Genomic DNA, 26,271 nt, shown 5'->3' with positions numbered 1-26,271 from the left:
GTTGGCACGGGTAGAGGCAAGTGGTTGATTGCTCTAGGGCTCTGAGTCTTCTGGTCAGCAATGACAGTGGACCTGAGCTATCTGTTCAGTGGCTCTAATGGGCTTGGGCTATCTGGTTATTGACTAGCCTGGTCCTTTCCATAGGTGACTGGCCTGGGCTGCTTGGTGGCTAGTCATGGCCATCTGGTCAGAGGCTGGAAGACCACATGGCTAGGGGGCCAGCCAGGGTGGCTTTCTCCAGCTTTTTGTTTTTCTGGACCCCACTTTGTGGTGGGCTAATTGATGATGACAAATGGCTTCCTGCAAAGTTCCAAAGGCTGCAGGGACATAATCAACCTTAGCTAACCAGGCCTGAGTTCTAGAAGGCAGATAGAACCTCTGAGAATTTGGTGCTGAATGACTAGACTGGCTGGCAGAGTGCTGCCAGACTGGGGAGCTGTCTAGTGCTCCTCAGCAGATGATAAACTGAGACAAAACCACATTGGCAGCTCAGTGAAGCCAGTGTCTCTGCCTGGGGCATTTTTGCAATTGCCAGAGCCACCTCTCCATCAAATCGGGCAAGATTATTCTGTCCCTCTGATCTGACTAGCTCAAAGAAACCCTACTGAATGGTCAGTGAAGCCATTATGGACTCCAGGGGCCAATTTTCCCAGGCCAAGACTCGAGGCACCAACCAGAGCAACCTTCTGTATCCAAGGCAGAGTATTGCCTTAAACTCAGCCCCACCCCCACCCCCAGGTTGCACAAAATTCAAAAATATTCACCTGCCAAAGCTTTTCGGTATCAAAATCATATCTTGTCCTTTAAAAACATCACCAGGGATATATGATTGTCAAGGCAGATCCAGCCAATGTAGAAGTATGGGTGTGGCAACTCTAAATCATACCTATAAACTGTGTGTTTTCTTTGTAAACAAAAATCACCTGCCAAGCAGGTGCACACCCCTAGGAGAGAGCTAACTTAGATTACCTTGACTTATATCGGTTAGGCAAGAAAAGATCAAGGGGCAGATGTATCAAGCATTTTTGAGTTCGCAAAAGGGAAGATTCGCAGAATCTGCCCGTTTGCGAACGCAAAATTGCTTTCCCGATGCAGCAAACCTAATTTTGCAATTTGGTATCGCGATTTAGTATTAGGAAAGGGCGTGTTTAGGGCATCCCTTCCTAATACCGAATCGCATCGGTATGTATGAATGTTTTGTGACCGCAATTTCGATCCCAAAACATTCGCAATTTACCACCTACTTCTAGTAGGTGGTAACCCATTCGCAAATAGGAAGGGGTCCCTAATGGACCCCTTCCCCTTTGTGAATACTTGTAAAACTATTTTTAAGAGCAGGCAGTGGTCCCACGGACCACTGCCTACTCTTAAAAAATGAAAAGAAAAGTTTTCTTTTTTCGTTTTGTAAAGCATCTCGTTTTCCTTTAAGGAAAACAGGCTGATTTACAACAACAACAAAAAATTGCTTTATTGAAAAGCAATCACGGACATGGTGGTCTGCTGATCTCAGCAGGCCGCCATCCCCGTGATTTTTGCGATTCCTAGGGGGTCGTAAATTGCGACCTACCTATTAATATTCATGAGGTAGGTCATTTGCGATGGAATCGCAAAAGGTGTACAATACACCTTCATACATTGCATTTTGCTATTTCTTAATTGCGAATCCTTGTGATTCGCAAATGGGGAATAGAAAAATGCTAGCTACATACATCTGGCCCCAAGTGAAGAAACTAGGGCCTCTAGATTGGGCAAAATGTAATGATTTGATAAAGGGCCAGATTGATACAGTGTTACGGAAACACTTGACAACATTAACCTAGGAGAGTCAATGTCAATGTTGAGATGAATGAAGGGTCAGGAACTCAATCGCATGATCAGAGTAGTACTAAGAAGTACAACTGACAGAAAATATGTAAAACAAATTTCAAAAGCAACAAAGGAAATCTTAGAGATCTTGCTAAATCCTTGTCTTGTCATGCTCCTACACTTGTTAAGCATACATTTGACAAGTTTAAATATCAGGGAGAAGAATCTTGATATAGTAGTTACAAATGTGCATACGATGGGCCATCAGTTAGGAAAGTAGTTTTGATGACTTTTGTTATTCAACACAAAATTATATTTCGGGAGACCTGGCTACTGTGTGGAGTGGATTTCCAAGGCTACAATTCAAGTTCATAATCTGCCAAAAGCACAAATGGGGCCAATGGATGTAGACATTTAGGTAGACTATTATCATTAATCTCCATTGATAGGGCAAAAAAGGTATACTTTTAGATATGTAGTGAACATGGGGATTGGTGATTGAATCATTTGAATCACTGTTAATAGTCTTCTTAGATTTTAAACATTTCAGAAGTCTCCATTTGATAGGAAATTTGAATACATTTTGTATAGGCAGTCAACTGTATAGCTACCTATATGAAAGTGCCTATGTTTGTGGATTGGTGGCCTCATTTTAAAATTTGATTTAGAAGAACTGGGTAATCTCTCACAATCTTAATTGACTGCCTGTCAAATTTCAGAGGGCACTTATTTATCTTTTTTTAACACCTCAGGAGGAATTAAGATTTAGCTCCACATTGTCAGAAAACAACAGACCACTCTCTTTTATTTCCTTTCAGATATTTTTATTGACAGCTTTTTTTGTTGCAATGCAGTGATCATTATTGGTACTCCTGCCACATAATTCCAGTGCTACAACATCAGAAATAGGGGATTGTCCAGGTAATACAACAGGCTATAGTGACAATATCAATGGCCCCTGCTTGGGTTACATGATTGCGCAAGGGAAGCAATTCATAAAAATAATAAGTAATTAACCATAAAGAATTAAACATTGCAAGATCTCATTATTTCCCAATCACCTGTCCAAAATGTGTGGGCGTTCCCGTCATTACCCCACCATGCCAGGTGTATCCCTGACTGTATGCGAGGGTTCCTTTTCTAAAGAAAAGAGTATGTCAGTGAGGGTGCGGAAGGACAATACCCTGTCCATGAGTCACAGGTGGCGGCAGGAGGAATAAGTGTCTTGTGGGTATTCAAAGTTTGTGTCCAGACGTGATAGCAACTGGGAGAGTACGTTCCGGGGTGGTCATGGAAGCTGGGGCATTAACGTGTCATGTGTGTATAGCGCAGTGGACATCATGCTAGCTATAACAGAGCGATAATTGTAGCGCCTGTTGAGCCAGTCTTAACTAATGTAGACGAGCCGATTGTCATTCAAGAGGGTCGTTCATCCGCTTTCACTTCCACTATAAATAGGAAGGTTTCCCAGTGCTCACTTTCTGTCCGGGAATCACCTCTCATACTGAGCAACTTGAGTGTGTATGTTTCAGCCCTAGTCCAGGTCAGCAAGTCATGCAACCACCGCTGTGTATCTAGGGGTGCAAGAGACTTTCATTCCATGGCTATGCTGTGCTTAAGTAATGCAAAAGCCACATCTATTAAACGGTGTCGCTGCCCCAGTAGGCACTATTCATGTGTGGGCTTGAGGTTGTTTGCGTCGCTATGTCAGCAACAAGCGCAGTTATCTTCGTCCTTGAAGGTTGTAATGAGGGGCATGCCCATACCTTGTAGAAGTCCGCATTACGAAGTCTGCATCTGAGGCATTCTGCGGCGAGTGCCGGAAACATGTGTTGGATGCAGTGTGTGGAGAGATATAGGTTTGGTGAATAACGTTGAATGGTGTGTAACTGAATTTAGAATCCTGCTTTTCCTGCAGTGGTCTGCCCTTACATGCTGCCTCAGTTCGCCATTCTCGGTCCAAGGGGACCTCAACGCCCGGCCTGCACTGCGTGGTGCTCGGCCATCAACGTCATCACTAAGCATCAGGCGGTGCTTTCAAAAGCGGCCATGGGCTCACGTGGTGCGGGTCCCGCTTTACCTGCAGTGGTCTGCCCTTACCTGCTGTCTCAGTTCGCCATTCTCGGTCCAAGGGGACGGCAATGCCCGGCCTGCACTACGTGGCGCTCGGCCACCAACGTCATCACTAAGCGCCAGGAGGCGCTTCAAAAGCAGCCACGGGCTCATGTGGTGCGGGTCCCGCTTTTCCTGCAGTGGTCTGCCCTTACCTGCTGCCTCAGTTCGCCATTCTCCGTCCAAGGGGACCGCAACGCCCGGCCTGCACTACGTGGCGCTCGGACACCAACGTCATCACTAAGCGCCAGGAGGCGTTTCAAAAGCGCCCGTGGGCTCCCGCATCACGGGACGTGCGCGGGCGTGCCCGGGACACACCCGGGCCAAGGGCAGGCCCATATGCACCCGTCAGAGCCCGGAAGAGGCTGGGCTGGGCTGGGCCCCTCTTCTGACATTTTGATATTGTCACTGATACAAGCTGCAGTGTGCAGGTACTGTTGTATATTCTTAATTTAAACAAATAGCACTCGTTGAATTGTTAGATTATTTTGCGAAAATTAGTGCTTTTTCAGAAGTCACACCATAAATACCTCGAACAAACGCAAAGGAGTAGCTGGTACTCTGGACGCATTCATTGTTAGGGCGGATTCATTATTGACTCATGAGATTGAAATAGCGGAACGTCGTCTTTCCTTAGATCCATCTAAATTACAGAGACGTTCATCACTGGGCGTTCCTAACACCAATTTGGGAGATTCTGTACAAACGTGTTTGCCCGCAACACCTCCAAATGTGTCATTGGTTTACCCTGAGTCGGATCCGGTTTCACCTTTAGTTGCGGCCCCAGAGGCATCTTGTATAGCTACTAAAACACGGGTTTCCAAATCTTCTGATGCAAAGAAAGTGATAGAGCCATCAGTAAAACAAAAGTGAGGTGTCGGCGCTCATAAAAAACAAGGAATATAAAGGGATCCCAATCTGCCAATTGTGCAAATGACCATGGTATATCAAAGACTAATTCTGTTGGTACACAGACTGATGTGGTTACTTCTTTTCCCTTATCAAGACGTGATGCTGTTGGGGATGATTCTATTGCTACTGTTGAAGAATCTGCTTTGAGAACTGCGCTGGCTTGTATTCAAGAATTGATTGGAAAGAATTGTAAAAATGGAAAAATGGGAAAAGTTTAGATGGTAAAGTTAAGGAACCTCCTATGTTAAGCCACAGCATCATGAAAGGAAAAACACATAAAGAATCCCAGTGTTCTAAAACAAAATGTTTGGGCTCGCACAATACCCAATTTGAATTCTCAGTTCCAGGCACTATAACAAGTACTTTGATTAGTAATACTGGAGACGGTTCAAGGAATAATTGTTTTAAGCCCAATACTGATGTGCTGAGTCTACCTCTAGCTATGTGTCCCTACGTATTAGTTTTGGCTGGTGTCCCTGATCTCAGGGAGGACCAGAGGAAGTCATGGGTTGATTTACGTAACAAAACCGTGGACTGGTTAACTAAATATAAAAGATTCCACCCGTCTGCTACAAAAGAGATCTTAATGGTCCACAGAGTTGGGTGGGTTGGCCAATCCCCTAAGAGTATTGATGGTGACTGCATTGTGATCAATTTTCGCAGGCCATAGATGATCCATTGTTTATTAAGCTTTAGTGAGTTAACTTTTACCCAAAGTACTAGTATTTGCACCCTCCCTTTGTTTGTTTTCTATAAACCTCCATTTGGGTCTTTTGCAAATAAACCTGCCCCTACTCCTTTGTTTAATAGGTTCCAGGTTTTATCAGATTTAAACGCTCAACACTGACAACTATCACCATTAGAACATAAATTATACTTTTCCAATGATTCTGATGCTCCTGCATTTAATCTTCCAATTGATGTTCCAGATAGCCAGCAAGCTGCAGTCAAGATTAAGGCAGATACTGATTTAAGCATTTTGAATAGGAATGTAGGAGGAACTCAGCTGAGAATTGGTGACAAGGATAGGCTACATTTGATAACGGAACAGGACGCAGCCATGTCCCACGAAGTGCCCGAATGAACAAACTGGTGTTGGTTGGAAAGTTAAGAGGAGAACCAAAGAGGGACATTGCCAGTACATCCCATTCAAGACTCTAGGGTGCATACGAGGGTCCAGCAATATAAGAAGGCATGAGCTATTTATATCTATGGGCAGGAGGGCATAGTCTACGATGTGTAAGGTGGTGGTCTCAGCATTGCAACGTGATCTGAAGCCATACTGTTAGTTGAGCAGAAGATGATTAGCATTAATATGACCTTGGAGTTGAACAAAGACAGCTTTTTTAGTGATCTTGCCCATAAATGGTAGCTGAGCGATGGATCGGTCTATGGAAAAGCCATCAGGATTTAGTGTAGGTTTCTTTATCATTTCAAACAATTTGTCCTTTCGTGAGAGCTTCTAGGAAGATGCCTTGAATGAAAGAGTCATTGACTAAGGTGAGAGTGTCTCCAGAGAGTGTTAATAAACAACCAGGTTAAGACATGATCTTTGTAAAAAGTGGTTTTGATAAAGTTCAGTATGGCAGCGAATTCTGCACAAGACAAGACTTTGAAGGTCGACCATAGTGGGATTTTACAGGAAGACGTGGTGTAAGTGATATAGCGTGCTTGGTGTTGTCATTGTGCTGTCAGAGCATCTGTATTTTGTTTCACTGAAGAAAAGGTTGATGGCATTTCACTTTCCTGTAGAGTGAAGAATAGGTGGGTCCAATTACAATTGAAAAATGTAATGGTTACTGCCTTTGTACGCAGAAGGTTACCTTCTCAAGGTTTCATCATTTATTATTGGCCTGTTAATAACTAGAAGCAGTGCTCGCACCCTCTTCTCTTGGCTCACTTGGAAAAGCAAGAGTGACTATTTCCTGTATCCATGATGTTGCTTTGATAGGAGGAAATAGCCAAAGGCACCAAACCTTCTGCACAAACATAGATAATATAGAAAATTGAGTAACTGAGAGATGATGACCCAATCTCAATTAGGCCTGGGCTAAATTTCCATTCCGCCCGCGGAAATTGCGATAATTTGACATTTTTGCGTTCCGTGGAGAGCGCAAAAATGTCAAAATTTCCGCATTCCGCAGCTTAGCGATAATTTGTTTCTTGCTCGCGCTGTAAAATAATACATTCTCGCGCGATCGCCTTACCTGAATCCCCGCGTTCGCCGACAAGTTTTCCGGATCCGGTCGCGTTCTCCACAAGATGTTGATTGTTGGTAGCCATTTGCGCTGTCTCGCGACAGTTCGCGCCCGCAGTAATGTCATTAGTCGCGCGATCACGTTTTTATTCTCGCGATCATGCACCGCGAGAAGAGTGAAAACAAGATGGCCGCGCCCGCAAGCAACCGCATGGGTAAGTTGGCGAGCCGCGACCATGCAGAAAATACAGCGAACGGGCGGGACAAAAAACTTCCGCATCTTCGCGATATTTCCGCGTGTTTGCGGAGATTTGTAACATTTTCGCGATAATTTGCGAAAGTCACTTTCGCAAATTCCGCCCACCCCTAATCTCAATACACCCTGACTAGGATACAATACACCCTGAGCAGAATGACAGAGGCAAAAGTGCGGTCCAAAGAGAAATCCAGCCCAGCTCCAACTCTAGAAAGAGAAAATAGGCACAAAAATCAGCAGCTTCAGGAACGAAGATCATGCTGGCATACCAGACACCAGAGCATTTGGTATGGTAGTATCCGGCTATTTAAATAGGGGACAACATTAAGCTGAAGGAAAGAAGAAACTGGACTGAGACATATGAGGAATACACTTGTTATAATGGTTGAGGGTAGAACAATTAGAAAATAATATTTAGATGGCCATGATCAAATAGAAGTGACAAACCCACACACTTCCTGTCACATGATCAGAGAGAACTTAGATTGATGTCAGTAAAGAAACAGGCAAGTCCTTCTCGAAGAGAGATGAAAGTTTAACCACTACTGTTTAAGTTGGAGATGAGGGAATCGTCAATATTAGTAGGAAAATGCAGTGTGGCATGTGCAAAGCCCTGAGCTCCAAATAGCGGACTTGCAACACAGACCCCAAACTCTACTCTGCAGCCTGAGCGCAAACACAAGGTTTTAGTTACCTCGAACACGCGATTGTACATGAGAGTACACTGAATTTACTTGGTAAAAGAAATCACTTCGACGTCACAGTTGCATTTTTAATGTAGATAAATTATAATGTATCTGAGTATTAAATGCTTTGTAAAGTTTTGGTGCTGGATTATAAATATACTAAATATTTTCCAACCGTATCTGTGTACAAATGAAGATGGTTCCGATAATTCAGGTTCCGAGTGGGTCTCAGTCCGACCTATCTCATTAATATTCGAAACGTAGTTCACAATTTGTGATTCACTCCGATTGGAATTCATCACGGGGATGATGACCTGTGAGGGTCAGCAGACCACCATGTCTGTGATTCACATCCAAAAAAGCTCTTCAAAGCCCGATCGGGGGTAACAAGCGCTATATAAATGCAAACCTTTTTTCCCTCTTCTATCCTTCTGCTATCCTTCTGAATCCAAATAACTAACTAACCTATCCACCGCTCAAATTACTTTCATATTTCACTATACTAATTCAACACTAATCCTTTATGGGTTCCGGAGAAGCGGGCTACTTGCCGAAAAAGCGCTTCTACGCCTCGTCAGGGGTAGTAAGCGCTATATAAATACAATTGCAATGAGTAAACTTTCTTTTAAAGCAGCTTGTTTTCCTTAAAGGAAATGGGACTGCATTTAAACAGAAATGTGTACTTTTTAAAAACATTCACAAGGGGGAAGGGACCCCTAGGTGGCATGATAATCCTTATTCAAATGGGTTACCATGCTGCTTTGAGGGATTGTAACTTTGCAGTGCCTTACAACCGCTATTGTAGTCCTACACTATTGATATATATATATATCGCACAAACTCCTGAATTCCTTCATGGCAATAAATCTGGGCACAGACTCTAAATTACTCAGTAAATTTATTTAAATAACAGCATATCCACCATATGACACGTTTCGGCCAAGTCGGGCCTTGCTCAAATATGCATTTCACCTAGAAGCGTCTCTTTTGGTTGTTTTAACAACTAACCCATGTGATTCAGTGCAAATAATAATCACTGGAAACAGACTATGCATTTGTTTGTTTGATTGCACAAGACAGACTGCCTTCTTGCTTTGTATCACAGTCGCCTCATCACTAAACATGTACTCTACAGTCATAATATTAAAGCACAAATAACACATGCTGAAAATTGCAAGTAGAACATGCATTAATATAAGAATAAATATGTGCAATCTATTAAAATCAATGAATTGGTTCAACTAGCAAGATCACTAAAACAATATACAAATATGTACATATATATAATACTATGACACAAATGTAACAGCCAGTTAAAAGACAATCAATATCCAAAAATCTGTAATAAATACCATTGTTGTCTCCTCATTTCAGAGTGAAGCCCAAAGAGAGCTTTGACATGCTTCTTATTAGAATTGCTACTGACCAGTAACATTTCATTGGCTCCTCTCATGTCGCTATCTTGTACTGAATTGAGACTTAAACCCCACATATTGTGTGTTAGCTAGTACTGTATTATGTGTTAGCTAGTACTGTATTATGTGTTAGCTAGTACTGTATTATGTGTTAGCTAGTACTGTATTGTGTGTTAGCTAGTACTGTATTATGTGTTAGCCAGTACTGTATTATGTGTTAGCTAGTACTGTATTATGTGTTAGCTAGTACTGTATTGTGTGTTAGCTAGTACTGTATTATGTGTTAGCCAGTACTGTATTATGTGTTAGCTAGTACTGTATTGATCCAAGCAATATTTTGTTACCACAATAAAATACAGATCGTGTGATTTGTTGCTTATTTGTTTAGTCTGTTCTAGTCGCCTTCCTTGCTATAAAGTGCCATACCTGCAAAAAGTGCAATTCGTACTAAAGTGCAAAGACAAAATTAGTAGTAGCATATACCAAAATTGGGAATAACATTGTGTGGTCCGGTTCATCTCACAACTATTACTTTGTGTAATTAGTTATTCACAGTAGGAAAAGAATTTACCATGACTCACAGGTGTTGAAGAATTTTAACATGTACGTGCAATTTGCTGCTGCCTATATATCTAAGTTTGCAAGTGCATTCTAAACCATGAACTGCATGATCAGTTTTTCACATATAGAAACCATCTAGTTTTATTGGGTTGTGGCTGAATGCGGTGTTATATTGTGACATGTTCACACCAAAACGACATGCTCTGCATGAGCTGCAATTGAAGACCCATTCCTGGACCACAGCCAATTACTAGTTTGTGTTACTTCGAGGCTGCTTGTAACTAATGCATTGCTCATGGATGGGGCTCTCAATTTAATGCAGGGTTCTTCGGGAGAGCAGGCCCTATAGTTGGATCTGTATGTACGATGGGCCATTGTTTGTTAAAAGGGCAATGGCCCTTAGCTGTTGTTCTTGTTTGCTAACTGAAACAATCAATCTAATGTTCATCTCGTCACTATTTTTATTTTTCTTGTGATTCTTGCTTTTATATTGCTTCTTGTCAATCAAACTGTCTCTAAATAGTATGGATTCCCTGCTCTCCTATATATATCAGTATTTGGAAGTGATACATACAACACTCCCCTTCCATCCATTTATAAAACCAATTTATGGGTCAGGAAAAAAATGACAGACTCCTAAAATGGGTATAATACATTGCAAAAAGCATTGTTACGGCCGCATAATCGGAATCACAGTTTGCAACCACAAAAATGCTTTGTACATCTAATCCTATATTGTAGTAATTAACTGAATCCTTTATTGTACTGTCCCCATCATAAATGATGTAGTAAAGCAATTACACCGGAACTATACCTCACATAAAGAACTTTGTTGCTTTTACATAACACTCATGGCAATACAACAAATGTGCAGTCATTAGGATGGAATCACCATTCTCGATACCATTTTGCAGCATCCTTCATCTCCCTATTTTCACCGAATTAATGTCTGAGGGAGGCTCAGCCTAGTCCAGTATGTCGACCTGATGCTAAATGTTTGCATGTTCTGTCATTTTCCTAAGGATTCTGCAAGAACGACAAGAACCATGATGTGAGGCTGAAGATTGAGGTGATGCGCTTGCGGAATGCCTCCAGCAAGAATGGGCAAAAGGTGGGTGAAGCCTTCTTTGCCATTTATCCCCGAACCAATCAGCCTCGGATCAACCTGCTGGCTGGGAAGAACGAGGACCTCTATCGCTATGGAAACATCATGGCACTTCTACGGGTGCGCAATGAAGAGCTGGCAATGCATTGTGGGAGGCTGGCATACACGGTTTCCTTCCATGAACACCGCCCACCAAAGGCTCGAGCGCCATCGTCCCTTTCCGTTCAAACCGCGCCTTGGCCCAACCTTCTGAATCATAGAGGCAAGGAAGAAGAGCTGACTGACCGATCCACTACCTCCAAGCTAGAGGTGCCAGCCCCCCAACCTACGTCTACAACAGCCCGTGCCTTGACCCCAGAGGTAAGACATACAAAGGTTATTTACTCCAGCCAGCGAGTTCGAATATGTGCTAGCCAGGTGAGCAGCCTTAGCAACTCACATCTTCTCCTATTTTGAACAGAATCAAAACCAAGACAAATGATATAGCTCACGGTGGGACAATGTCTGAAAAACTGTGGGCACCTAAAATAAGGATTATGGAGTATTGGCAAAATTATGTGCACATCCTTTGTCATGCAGTAACAGAAATTGTTAGAAAAATGGTTTGAAGTGCGCTGTTCAGGAATTCTAGTACTGAATTATCAGTTGTGTTTTGGGTAAAGAATGAGGAGCATCAGAAAAACCATGTGTCCGTGTCATTTATCAAAATACACAACACACACTTGGGTTCCAGAATTAAGTTCACTGAAAGATTCAGGTTTGAGCCCAAAACTTAAATAAATATTAGGGGGTGATGCAGATTCTAGATCTGAATTGTGTTGGCAGAGCAGGTCGTTGTGGTCATTACTGGAATATGGAGTTCTATTGAAGGGCAGAATGGACATGTTTGATGTGCACTTCATTTAATTATTGGGACTCTGCAAGTCAGGACTGTACTCTGAGACTGTTATCTGTGGGTGACAGTATTGTAATATTGACAGTATTGGCATTAACACACCACCGAGCGTTGGGGTGTACCTGTGTGTGGCATCCAAACACTGAGGTACTGGACTGTGCTGATAGTCAAGTGGAAAGTTCCACACCAGTACTGCACATAAGGTTCTAATACTTTAATCTGAGGGTCTGTAGCAGGTCACAAAAGAGGAGACACAGTGGAAATGAGGAAGAAGGAGGGTCCAATGATTGAAATTGATGATGCCAGAACAGCCTTTATGAAAATCCTTTAATTTCGAATATATCCCCAATTTTTCCTTAGATGTTTCTTCTTCTCCCTACTCCAGGTGAAGAATGAACTGCCCCCTGCTGTAAGAGAGGAAACTCCCTCTCCAGACCCTTTGCTGGAGGCTTCCTCTCCAGAGCCTCCACATGGTCCATCTGCTGAGCCAGTGGGGACCCATCGAAGACGGCTACCCAGTGATGCCAGCTTTCACCTTTCCACGCCAGGCTACAGTCCAGAGCCAGACCCCAACATCCATCATCATGTAAGTAAAAAGAGAATTTGCATCCTTCGATGGCTGCGTCTTAAAGGCGTCCATCTTGAAATGTGTGTTTACAGTGCGATAGTCTAACAAATGCAGCTGCGATCAAATCATATGGCTCCATATCACCACAACACAATATGTCTCTTTATTTCACGCTTGCAGGTTATTTTTCAACCCAGCTATCTCTTTTTGTCCATGGTATCCTATATTTCTCTTCCCTCTTCTTTCTCCCCTTTCTTTTTCACTCCTGCTGTCCATCAAGTCCTTGTGATGAAAAATAAGTCCAGTCTCCAAAAACGAGTGCCACTGTCTGCCATCTGCAACCCAGTCGCGTATCGAAAAAATAAGGCCCCCCACCTCCTCTGCAGAATTAAGGGTTAGCAAGGGTCTTTGAGTCTCCCATATCTCACAGATACTCCTTGGTCTTTGGCTGGGGTCCCCTATAAAGATTTTGGTGTTCCCTGGTAGTTTGGGAGACCACCTGCGCCGCAGAGGCCTGCATTCCACTCTTGCTGTGACCACTGCCTCACATTTAACACTGGGTTTCAGTCTTAAGAAGGATCAGCGTTGAGGAGCATTAGCAGGGTAAGTGAGTTCACAGCTGTAGTCAGAGAGTGATTGGATTGACCTGAACTACAGTATCTGGCAGCCCAGCCAACGCCTGAGATGTAAATCTGCAGCAGGGGGCAGAGAAGTGCTATACAATGTTCAATAGCTGCAGGTCACAGGCGCCATTTTGCCCGGACCCGTGTAAATTAGCCTAGGGATATATTCTATTTAGTGGCTCGTGGGAAGGCTTGCGTTAGCATAGTGCCAACGGCCATGATGTGGGTGAATCAGGGTCTGACCTTCCTGAAACATTGAAAAAGAGAAAGGGCCCTGACAGCAAACCTCAGCTGAACCAGTCCAGTGAGTTTGTTTTTTTTAAGAATCTGCAACAGCGCCTCCTGCTGCAAAGAGTGATGAAGTATCAAGCCAGTATCGAGCAATTAAGAAAAATTTCATAGAAAAGACCTGCTAGTGCTTTTCAGGTAATCACTGTCCTTTCAAAGAGACTCTGTCAGTCTTTATTATTCGAAATTAAAAACAAACTTTTGAGTTGTTCCTCAGTATCCTATGGATCATAAAATAATTATTTTACTAGTATATCAAAAACAATTCAACCCTACAGCATTTAAATTGTAGATGTTTCATTATCAAAGTAATTTTGATAGGATAACAGGCAAACATATTTACTTTCATACATAAGTACATTTTCTCATTACTGCACACAGAAATATGAAGCAATAATACAGCGTTGTGTAAAATACAAATTATAGAGTCAAACCCTAACTGTAACAGAAGCGGTGTATTGCAGACCTATTAAGTGAAGGAGCAGTGGCCCTTGAGTGTGTGGCTTATACAAGTGAAAATGTAGTTTTCATGATCATTGGATCTTAAATTTTAAGTCTCCAATTGTACGTCTTTTTCTGTGAAACCAATGCAGCAAAATGGCCAATTAACCAAGATAACTACTATTTTTCTTTACTTTTAGTGTAATCTTTTATTGTTATTTTTTATTGAATTTGAATTTAGTCAGTTATCAAGCACCCTTTGAGTCTTACCATTGAAACTGCAAATTTATGTATACATTTATAAAAATGTAGATCTACAGATGGTGTTACCAGCAATATGGCCGACTAAAATGCATCTATCGTGAGCACTGGACAACGGAGCCAAATCTGTCTGTAATCCGGCCATTCCACAGTTCAATGCTGCACTAAGACCTTATGAGAGTCCTGCCGCCTTCACCCTGCGCTCATTCGAGCATTTGTTAAGGGCTGATAGACCAGCGATGGCCACAAGTGTGCGAAGCAGAGTGGCCACATTCACATAAGAAAATGGCAACCTGTCTGTGCAACACCTAGCAGCAGGGTGAAGAAACTGGAGCACTGGGGTTGAAGAGGTGTGGAGCTGATCCAGGCCATCTCAGATGTTCTGTAGCACACAGATAAGACAGAGATTAGAAAAGAGGCATTTATTCAAAATATGACTTTTTAATTAAAGATTTGTATCTTAACATAAAGCACAGAAAAATTTCATCTTCCCCAAAAAGTCCTATAGGTAAACAAGCCAAAAGAATAGGTAATTGCTGGCTGGACAGGATCTCAAGTCATACCTATTAGTGCAAAATGACCATAGTGCCATACAAATAATAAACAAAGACAAAAGAACTAAAATATATATAAATACCGTCAAATAAATACACGTTCTAAAATGAAAAACGAAAAAGTATTGTCTTATAAAAACAAAATACATAACATATATAAAATAGAACAATAAATATAACATCCAAACAAGGAAGAGACATAACTATATCAAAATATTAAATAAATTGACACTGTTGAAAAAGTGTTATAAACACAAATAAATAACCTATATACACTAGAACAATAACTAAATATCCAAACACAGTAAAGCCTAACTTTTTCAAAACAATTCAATGACACATGCTTTCTCAGTTGCAATTGGCTAGCATCTATTTTTCTAGAAAAGCCCACAAACAGTCCAAATTGCTTGTGCATTCCAAGTCTTCCTCTTTCCTTGCTTTACTCCTAGTGTCATCAGCTGCTCTTCGTCCTTTTGCAAGCCAGGACTGGACATAGGGGATGGGGTTGAATCTCTTCAACGGTGGGCCAACAAGATTTAAAAACATTAAAGAACATGTTGTTTCAGTCAGCAACGATGCTCTTGTAGATTTGCAAATGAGATTCATTTGAGAAAAGTCCCGCTCACATTCTGCAGTACTGATAGCAATAGTGTGTAAGGCCATCAAAAGCTCCTTGAACTGCCTTTTAATTTCTTTTCCCCCAGAGTTCTTAAACTCTCTGTAATCACGTATGGTTTCTCGACTGGCAATGTTGAATCTTTTACACAGAGACTCAATTTCACTTTCACCATAAAGAACAGGTAGCTCATCAGGGCAGTACTGCTGTATAAAACTTTCACTTCGCTAATCAGTGTATCATATTCAGCCTTTTTGTCAGTAGAATTAGTACCTCCTGTAGACAACAAACGATGTCTTAGAATTTCTGCAAGGCTACTAAAAAACTGTCCCTGTTCAATGATTTTGTCAGTGGTCTTTCCTTTGTGCAGCATCACACCTTGGGATATATTTTCTTCTAAGCCCTTTTTACACTGTGAGAAGTGGTTCCATTGCCGACAAATAGCTCGATGAGCATCAATGATTGTAGAGTCACGTTTCTGTAACTCGAGTGATAACTCTGATAACTCCTGAAGAGCATCATACATGAGGCCAAGATTAGCAACAAACTGTGTAGATGATAACCGCCTCCCTAGGCCTGTGTACATATTTCGTGTGGAACTGTAACGGGACCCATCATCAGCTGCTCTAGTAAAGTGCTTGTAGAGAGCAGGGTAAGCATTCCAAACAGCCTCCACTGTTCTGAAGCTTGATGCAACCCAACGAGTATCTAACACTCTACCTATTCTGCAAAGCTGAATGTCCAGAGCTTCTTTACATTCTTTTAGCTCCAAACGGTTTTTAAAAGATGTGGCAAATAGAGAATACAGCTTATCAAGTAAGTTTTTGAAATGATTTGTAGCGCCAGTATCTTTCATGACATCATGAACGGCAAGTTCCAGGTGATGTGCTGAGCAGTACCAGGCTACAATATTGGGAGAGATTTTTTCTTGCAACCTCTTTACACCACCACTCTGGCGGCCAAACATCACTGAAGCTCCATCACAGGCAGCTGAAACCAGGCATTTGGCAAGAAAGTCCTCACTGATGTTAACTGTATTTTTTTTAGTGCAGATAGTAAACTGTTTACTATGCCGTCAGCTGACAAATCACTCAGCTGAATGAGGTCAACAAAAATATTAGCTGGGGAGTCCATGCCAGGTAGCTGCATTCGCATGTACACAATTAAGGAACTTTTCCTATTTAATGCAGTGGCTTCATCTAGTAAAATAATTACTTTTGGGGAAAGTTCAATAATCTTGGCAAATATCTTCTTCTTCATTTTTGAGGATATGTGGCGCTGTATGTTTGAGCAAGCTACATTGGAGTGCAAAATTCGCCCCATATCTAGTTCATTCAACTGTGGCAGTCTATCTCGGTTTCAAAACCATACGCTGGCCTGTTCCGCTTTGCTTCCTTATAAGATATTCAGAATATTCTGGCTGTTGCTGACATTTGTAAAGATTGCGCTTTTGCAGTTACTTGCAATAAAGGATCTTTTTTTGCATTTTCTAAGATTTTTAAAGTTGCAATATGAGCCTTGCTTTGTGCATGTTCTCCAATCTGTTTTCCTCAATGACTTCTGCTGTTGTTCGATATTGGTGCAATATGCCTTCACAGTAGACTCAATCCATTCTTTGTACAATTTCATTCCCCTGGATTTCTCAGCACCAAGATCACGGACTTGGCGACACACAGAACAGCCAAGGTTAGGTCCCTTAACAATTAGCTAGGGATGCTTGCGTTGGAAATATATTTGTTGGTCATGTTTCCAACCTTTAGGGAGAATGCCTTTCCTAAAACCTCTGTCTGAATGTGGCTTAAGTGATCTGTCAAACTGTTTGCTAGTGCTTGGTGTTTCCTCTGTCTCTGTACCAATCTCCACAGCATGATGCTGCTCATCTCTAACAGGACTATCTTGTGTCTTTGCTTCTGTAGGGGTGATAACGCTGCTACTAGTAGTGGTGTCACTCTGATCTAGTGCCTTCGCTCGCACTTCATCATCTTCCTTGTTCCCTTCATCCACTGGAAGTACATGGTCTTTTCTAGCAAGTTTGCTAGCGGGCTCCTCATCATCTTTGGGCTTGACTTTTGTGAAGTAGCTTGAAATCTTCTTCTGTCCAGTATGTGACGCTCTAGGGAACCAAAGTGAAAGAAAACATGCTAGACAAGTGCGAAGTGTGATGTCAATTCATCTAAGTAACAGGCACAATTAATATTTATTTGCAGTTTGCAACAGAGACATTTATTTCTGCATCTGTACATCTATTACCATGACTGATTATAAGAACAACCCAAATGGATCCTACTTTGCCTACTCAAATTCAGGCTTTTTCCAACTCACACATACCCCTGCCTGCCCTGCAGCGCTCACTCAAAAGACATACAAAGTCTGTAAAGTTTGCCTCACTTTTAAGTTTTGGCCTCTGGTGGTATTACTACAAAAGCAGGGTGAGGTGGCAGTGTGCAGAGTTAGTTACACACTGTGATTCACAACAATGATTCATTAATCAACACTCAGGGCCAGACTGGGAACCCAAAGCAGCCCTGGCAAGTTTTGTTGGACCACCAGCGGCGTGTAGCTAGCAAGCGCAGCGAACTTAAAGCCTGCTAGAGATGTTTGGGAGAGAATTCTACCCTCAATAACATTTTGTAAAAAGAAAGACAAAAATTGTGCACAACATATTTTACATGACATATTTCTCTGTATTAAGTTTGAAAGCATAGTAAATTGCAAATGATGACCTGACAACCATCCAGGCCAGAAAGCATGGAAATGGCACACATAAGCACCCAGGCCATAAACCGTGGAAATGTCACACATAAGCACCCAGGCCATAAACCGTGGAAATATCACACATAGATAGGCAACCATGAAAGAAAGCATGGAAATATCACATGTAAGCACCCTGGCCAGAAACCATGGAAATCTCACCCATAAGTACTCAGACCAGGAAGCATGGAAACATCACACAAAGGCACCCAGGCCAGAACGCATGAAAATGGCAAATAAAGGCACCCAAGCCAGTGGCGCTGGAACAATTTTCACAGTTTTGATGCTGCCATCAATTAAGGGTGGACGTAATGTCCGTAAGGGACCTATGCGGAGAGGCACGGATATGAAACCAATCTCCGCACTCTCCGCATAGTTCCCTTACGCTCATCCCGCCTCCCGCTCACCTTAAATACATTAGAATACCAATTGTTACTGCCAAGGAATGAGCATGCGCGGGCTCCCACGCATGCGCAGTTCCCAGAAGAAGACGCGCTGGAAAAGGATGAGAGCCCGGGGATGCCGCCGATAAGGTAAGGTTACTCTTAACAATTGTTATTTTAATGTATTTAAGGCAGGCGGGAGGCGGGCGGACAACTTCCGTTATGCCCCGAATGTGCGGAGATTTGCCCTGTTTCTCCGCCTATTATCGCGGAAGGCGGAAGAGCAAATCTCCGCAAATTCCGTGGGCAGAACGGAGTTGTCCGCCCACCCTTACCATCAATGTTACATAACGATATCTGGATTGCTTAGAAGTTCGAATTACATCAATGGAGGACACTGAGGCTGACGCTAACCTACTCCTGTCAGTTGTTTTTGCACATAATCTTTAATACGTTACTAACAATTACATTACAAATTTACAAGCACAAACCATGGCACACTGCACACTTACAGAGCCTTTAAGACTATAGGCTTATTAATTAGGTGTGCAACTACTTACTTACTGGTAGGAAAAAAGGCAACCACTTTAACTAATATCGTGCTTTTCATGATATATATGGTGGTGGTGGGTGATTTTATGTTGTGGCAGTGGTGGGCACGGCAGTGCAGGAAAACACCCATTCGGGGTTTCCTCGTTTTCTAAGCATTGTGAAGGTCTAACCAGCCAGCCCAGCATTCCAAATGTGTTCTACTTCTTCTAGGTACATCCAGGCGAGTGTCCGGCGCTCAATATTTCATGATCATCATCAGCCTCAAATCACACATGCAGTCTGGCTTAAAAAACATTATTGCCTAGCTGCGGGCAGGTTAGACAAGCCCGACGTCATGTTCTGATAATATAGCGCTCTAAATGGGATCTTACAGCCAAAAGCAACTCACTAAAAGAGATACCACAGAAGTACTCCTCCTGAGTCCTGAAGCAGCACCCAGGCGGTGTCAAATGCACTGAGTGCATGATTGGGCTAAAAAAATTATAATTAATTGTACGTCCTCATGAGAAACTGCAGTGAAAAATACCCAATGAAGTATTTACACAAGTCATCCACAGCCCCAGCCTGTGCCTGTCCCTCCCTGAGCTGAAGATTGCTGAAATAAGAACCTCTCTCCCAGTACTGCTCTCTCCACAGGCCCAGGCTGTCCCTCCCGGCCCTGAATATTTCTGGCATAGCAGCATCTTTCCATGGCCCCAGCCGGTCGCCTCCCACAGCACTGCTGTTATCTGAACACCTGTGACCTGTCCACACCCCTGGGTATAGCTGCTCCCTCTTGAAACTGTCCCTGTTTTAGGAACCTCTCTCCACAGCCCCATGCTGCCTCTTTTGTTGAAGCATTGTCTGCTTTAAGAGCCTCTCTAGTCTCTGCCTCTCTTCTCCTTCAGACCCCTTGGAGCCTGCTGCAGTGCTGCACCCCTCCGAGGCCCCTTCGCTCGCTGCCAGAAGTTTCAGGCGAACCTCTTTGCCCAGGGCAGGTGCCAGCAGTCAGTGCCTTCCGCAGCCGCCTGCCCCATAGGTACCACCAGCTGGGACATGGGGTGATCATGGCCTGGGAAGTGGGAACACACAGACAGACACCGCTGCAGGGGTCGCGTTCTCTCCAACTACGCCACCGCTCTCTGGCCCCGGAGTCTCTTATTTCTGTGACCCGGTATCACCTAAGAAGACCCCTCCGTCACTGTGCCACCTTAGCTGCCCTCTCACACACACTGTGGCTTCGCCGATGATGCTCAGTCTGACCCCTGAGTCTACCACTCTCTGCGACTGTAATGTATTTTTTAATTACAGACTTATTTTGGTGCAGTTGGCATGAAAAAAGAACCTTTTTTCAAGCAGGAAACAGTTTATTGAAAATATCAAGTGAAATCCAGAACTATGCTGTCTAGTGTATAATGTGCAGGTAAAGGAACGCGGTTCAGAGATGGGAGAAACATGTTTGACATGCTAAGAATCACACTATGTGGAAGTGAGAAGTATTTGATGGTGCAGTTTGAAAGGATCAACTAACAATGATTCTGGAATACTGCTGTTCAGGGTTGTTTACCTTTCATGAAGAAAAGGCTGAGTATGCAAAGGTTGGCAGATAGTTTTGATGTTTTTATGATCTAAAATACTTAGCAAGCTTTGATGCTAATTACCTGGTGTCAAGAATATCAGGCTGCGTGTAGGATTCTAAAAAATCTGTATTTCACAGGAATTACGTATTTTTTGTCAATTAGGGAAAAGGTGATGTTAGGTCGTCATCCTTATGATTATAGGTTTTGAAACTGATGATTTTTGTTCAATGAAATTCACAGAACTTATGATTCGTTTGTATGTATTCATCATATGTTGTAAGGGGATGCTTACGTCATTCTATGCTGCGCCATAGCCTAGGTACCAGGAGGAGGCTGTGTCTTCACTTCCACCATGTGGCGCACGCATAGACATATCTCTGCCCCCGTCTGAGGCTGCGAGGCAACAGCTGTGTGATTGTTTGTGTCCCTCCCTCTGCCACCGCTCCCTCCTCCCCCTCCCCACACCAAGTGTTACACACACTGCGGCCTCAGTGATGCTGCGTGCCCCCGCCCACCCTCCCCCACCTACTACCGGGGCCGGGCACACTCTACGGCCCAGGCAACACTCTCAGAGAGCAGGGCCGTTACTATCTCTTTGGGCAACAGGAAGAGTCAACATCAAAAAAGTGTGCGTCGTGCGAGCAATTGTAAAACAAGTCTAGCCACACTGAAATTATACATGCCGCTCAGACTCAGTACATTGAATTAGACATTTTACCCAAGCTACAGATGGACTGTCTTGAACATAACACGCAAGCCATAGCCAAGTAAACACTAGAGTAAAGCTGGAATATTGAACAGATCGATTACTGCACCAATAAGCACACCTCATTTGATTGAAACTTTGCTTTAACAAAAATAAAATGTTAGATAAATAAGGGTGACCTGCAAGAAGACATTTACAACTTGGTGCGGATTGGCACGGAAATGGCTTTCAAAATGACCATATTGACTGATGTCACTGTCACAATACTTTGATACCATTTTGATTTTTGGATTGTGCGATGTTATACATTGTCAGTTCAGTCGCTTCTGAAGTCTCTAGTCTGGCCCTGGAGCTTGGCAAGGAATCACCGATAACCAGCTCAGCATTTGGAGTTTGCATTTCTCTTTTCAATGTCCTTTTAACGATTCCCATGAGAAAGCCGTTCAGCTGCTGATCGAACTTTGTGTCGGTCATGTGTGCTTGTTCTAAGCAGTGTGGGTAAACATCCTATTACAAATTATTAGGAATTTGGTAGGGGTTAGCATTAGATGCTTACTTCTGCGGGGAGGTTGGGGGGTGGGGGGATTTTGCTTTGCACAACAATGTTGCAAAGACCAGCCATGTTCCGACAATGTGCTTCATAGTTTAGTCAGAATTCAGAGACCTACAACCTTTAAAAAGATCAGTCTTCACAACGACCACCATTTGTCAATTGACGTTATTCGCTCGTTTATATGTCGTCGCTGTCATCGCCAAACATACTACAATAGGAGAGGTTTCAATAGCAATTGCTTGCACCCTATCACCCCACCACATGACTCAGAATCCGGTCTGTAATGCAAACCTTGCAAATGAGGGCAGGGCAGGCAACTGCGATGGCTTAGAGCTTTAAGTACTATTCATACCATCAACAGGCTGTGCACTCTGCACTCAGATGTCGACAACAACTAAACACAACAACAATATAACACAAGAACAATGAGCCCTGAACCCGCGGGAATCAATTTAAAAACTAATATATATTGCATCACTATCCGTTGCGACAACACCACACCCGAGAAAGCAAGTGAAACCATTACCATCGGGATCGGCTGCGAGCACCAGCCGCCATGTTTGGACAAGTCAGCGAGCGGCTGGGCGGGTAGGCTAGGACAGCCAGGCCTAGTAGGTTTACTTAAACCCGCAGCCTGCGCAGGTCAGTGCAGTACTGCGGCGCCAACACGACTATACCGCTACGGCCGGTGGGCCATTAGTGAATCTGAATTGCAGCATTTGCATCCTATTTTTATTCCTAATAATCAGTATTATGGAGCTGCCTCTCACACCCCCCCCCACGCCGGTGATCTTACAATACAACCGGATCCTCACTCACACACTACCAAAAATAAAAACACAGCGTTGGTTTTTGCACGGTATTCAGTACTGACGGTATTGGAATGGCAAGAAGTTAGTTCAGTTGGCTTAGCCGCTTAGTTTAGCTCACTCAATAGTTACTAACTCACTCATTTATTAACTTCAATCTTACCGTTACTCGTGGTGGGCGGACGGTCCGGCTCAGTGAATAACTGATTTTTTACGAGATTAGGAGGCCTGGTGCACTGCTGCTGTTTGCTCTACCCAGTACCCAACAATGCTACCAGAACCACCATCAGTAATGTCCTGGTTAGCAGTGATACTGGCTACGGTGGTTATGCTGGAGCGTGGCGCGCGTGGTCATGGAACAAAAATCGGATGAGCGTACAGCGGCCCCCACAGCCCTTACCTACCCCCATATCAGAACAGTCAGAAGTTAGAACTCAAATCCAGCCCGCCCCTGGTGCCCCAATAAATCAGTGTGTGTGTGTGTGTGTGTGCCAGACAGGCAGTACTGCTGCCGCCACTCACTGTGTGACTGTGAACAAGTGACCAAGAAGGGCTGCGGCCGCCATGATCACAAGCGCCACCACAACATAATAATTTATTCTCTCTTGGACGGCACCGTGCGCGGCAGCTAATTAAGAGAAGCAAGTGTGTGTTAGTCGTCTCACACGCAGTCATTGTTAACCGCTCCCTGAACACGCTGAGTACACTACTAAAGTAAATTTTTAAAAACATCAATGACGCACGTGTGAGATGCGTAGACCCGGCTTTGTCAATTAAGTGCCGGTGCTGAGCACCGGAAAGCACCGTCACAAATTAAGCACTGCGCCAGTGTGTGTACTGGTCCCACACCCTGCACCCTCTCACCTTCAAGCAACACGCACCGCACGGCGCACGCACAGTCAACTGTGCAGTGCACGCATGGCCCACTCACTGTGTGACTGTCAATAAGTGACCAAGAAGGGCTGCGGCCGCCATGATCACAAGCACCACCACAACATAATAATTTATTCTCTCTTGGATGGCACCGTGCGCGGCAGCTAATTAAGAGAAGCAAGTGAGCGTTAGTCGTCTCACACGCAGTCATTGTTAACCGCTCCTTGTACATGCTGAGTACACTACTAAGGTACATTTTAAAAAACATCAATGACGCACGTGCGAGATGCGTAGACCCGGCCCTGTCAATTAAGTGCTGGTGCTAAGCACTGGAAAGCACCGGCACAAATTAAGCACTGTCCCTGGGGCTCTGCGAGGAGATCCAGCAGGAGTGGTGTCCTTGGGGGCACAGAGGCGCACGTGGGCTGGTTCTTTTCTTGCCAGACAACTCTAAGTGTACCTGGGGCGTCCTGGCCTCCGGTGAAAGCCCAAGACTGCGGCCTAGACTGAACCTGGAGGCAGCCTGACGGTGTTCGAGTATCACGGAACACCGAGGGGTGTGATTGCGGTGTGGGAGTGCCGGCGGCCTAGCGAAACTTGATCCGGTGCCTCCTGGGGTCCCCCCTTCTGTTTTTCCCCCCTCGCTGAGTGCACGAACAGCAGTGGCCCGTGGCGGGCGCCGCCTCCCCGACTCTCCTCCCTGCAATGCGACTGTCCCAGAGCTTGTGGGAGGAAGCTGGCTGAGATAGAGGCAGCGCCTCAAATGGAGGGATTGCTTGGTGCCCCAGAGGGAATTATTTACTGTCACTGACCTTCAAGACATTTTTGAGAGTGCTGCCAACCAGCTGGGCTGTCTCCCCCCGCTTACCCCCACATTGGAGTCATTCACATACTTTAGGACACCCATCTGAATGGAGGCGAGCTACCCTGCAGCTGATGATCGGTGAGATATGTGCGTTGGGGGCCAGTGAAGGGGGATTGCCAAGGCCTCCACTACCTGACAGACACACCTAGTACATATAATCGTCTTGGAACTCCCTCACTGCAGGGGCTTAGGACCGAACTACATTAATCTGCTGTGTTGTGCTGGCGCTCTGGGGGACCCTGTTCCTCCATCTCTACGATGGACAGGGCCGACCTCTACTTGGTCGAACGAGGATCACTGTTTACCTGATTGTTAATCACGGAGATTCGCCATAAGCATGGTCAAGGATAAGGATCCTCAACAATCTATGCAAGAGTGGCCACACCCCCGGTGGACCAGAAGTAGAGCGCTGCACCTGGCTCAAGCAATGCGGATATACTGCAAGCCATACACTTCTCCAGAACAGCCCTGGAAAGCAAAACTAGGGGAGTGTGCTCTGAGGTATCCCTCCTGCGACAAGACCTTCGCAATGTCACAGAAAGAGTGACGGTGGCAGAGACGAGACTCTCTGAAGTGGAGGCCAGGGAGTAAAGAAGGGAACTGAGAATCAGCGAAAGATCAATTCTGACGTCCTATGGTGGATTGAAGATGCAGAAATTGGGCCCGCCGCAACAATTTGCGATTTGTCAGTTTTCCGGAGGGGGCGGAGGGCAGCACCACCAATAAATTCCTTACCTCATGGCTGAGAACTACCTTCTCTGGTGAACTTTTATCCACATACCTTTAATAGAACAGGCACATAGAGCACTAAAAGGAAATCACCCTCCAGGGGCCTCCCCACGTCCCATCATTGAGAAGTTCCTCAACTTCCTAGATAGAGACATGATCTTCCGAGAAGCACACACACTGGGAGACTTACGATATGAGGGCTCCAGGATCATGATCTTCCAAGAGAATATATGATATTACAACGCAAACATTTACAACGAATGCTTTTACAACGCGGTTTTTACATCGCAACTACCATTACATCAATTGATTTTACAATGCATGCCATTACAACACATTTAAAAAAAATACCGTTACATTAAAACCCACACCATTACAACGCATACCATTACAACGCATAATATTTTTAGGGTAACAGTAGGGTAAGTGTTGGATAGTGTAGGGGTAAAAATTACTATTCCCACTCCAATGAGTGCAACAGTAGGTTAATTGTTGGATAGTGTAGGGGTAAAAATTACTATTCCCACTCCAGTGTGTGCAAAAGTAGAGTAAGTGTTGGATAGTGTTCGGGTAAAAATTACTATTCCCATCTACCCCAAAACCCATACACCCCCTAAAACAAAAAAAAAACACCATTACTTACCTTATAATGTTTTGTAATGGTATGCATTGTAATGGCATGCGTTGTAGTTACATGCTTTATAATGCATGCGTTGTCATGGCATGAGATGGAAAGGCAGCTGCGTTGTTACAGCTGCGTTGTAAAAGCAGCGCGATGTAATGACTATGTTGTAATGGATGTTTCCCTTCCCAGACTATAGCCTAGAAGTCCAGTGCCAGTGGAGAACGTTTGAATTGGTGAAGACAAAACGTTTGAATTGGTGAAGAAAAAACTCTGTGCTTTGCATCTCTAATACATGCTCATCTGCCCAACTAAATTAAAAGTCCTCTACTAAGGAAAGTCTTTCATCTTCCACTCACTGAAAGAGGCCTGGCTCGAGGAAAGACCTATACTCCGACCTGGCCCTATAGGGTCACTAAACATCAGGCCTCACCTCTCCTTGACACTCGACCTAAGGCCAACCCCTGGTCACACAGAAAGCGAACCCGCAAAAACAAGACAACTGTCTGGAAGACTCCATTTTCGACCACAACACAGCAGCGGCTCAGGCATTGGTTGTACGAAGTACAAGAA

General features: G+C 43.9%; 1 protein-coding gene across 1 annotated transcript in view; it reads left to right on the top strand.

The window, feature by feature from the left end:
- CCDC33 (coiled-coil domain containing 33) overlaps positions 1-26,271 on the top strand; it is a 1,193,032-nt gene that overhangs the window by 52,245 nt on the left and 1,114,516 nt on the right. Inside the window, exons 2-3 of the mRNA XM_085643888.1 lie at positions 10,968-11,410; positions 12,331-12,531. Coding sequence (XP_085500014.1) covers positions 10,968-11,410; positions 12,331-12,531 — 644 coding nt within the window. The remainder of the gene's footprint in view (positions 1-10,967; positions 11,411-12,330; positions 12,532-26,271) is intronic.

The sequence above is a fragment of the Triturus cristatus genome, chromosome 3_1, assembly GCF_964204655.1.
Source record: "Triturus cristatus chromosome 3_1, aTriCri1.1, whole genome shotgun sequence".
Taxonomy (NCBI): domain Eukaryota; kingdom Metazoa; phylum Chordata; class Amphibia; order Caudata; family Salamandridae; genus Triturus; species Triturus cristatus.
Note: the sequence above shows the minus strand (reverse complement) of the source record. Positions and strands in the feature narration are given on the sequence as shown.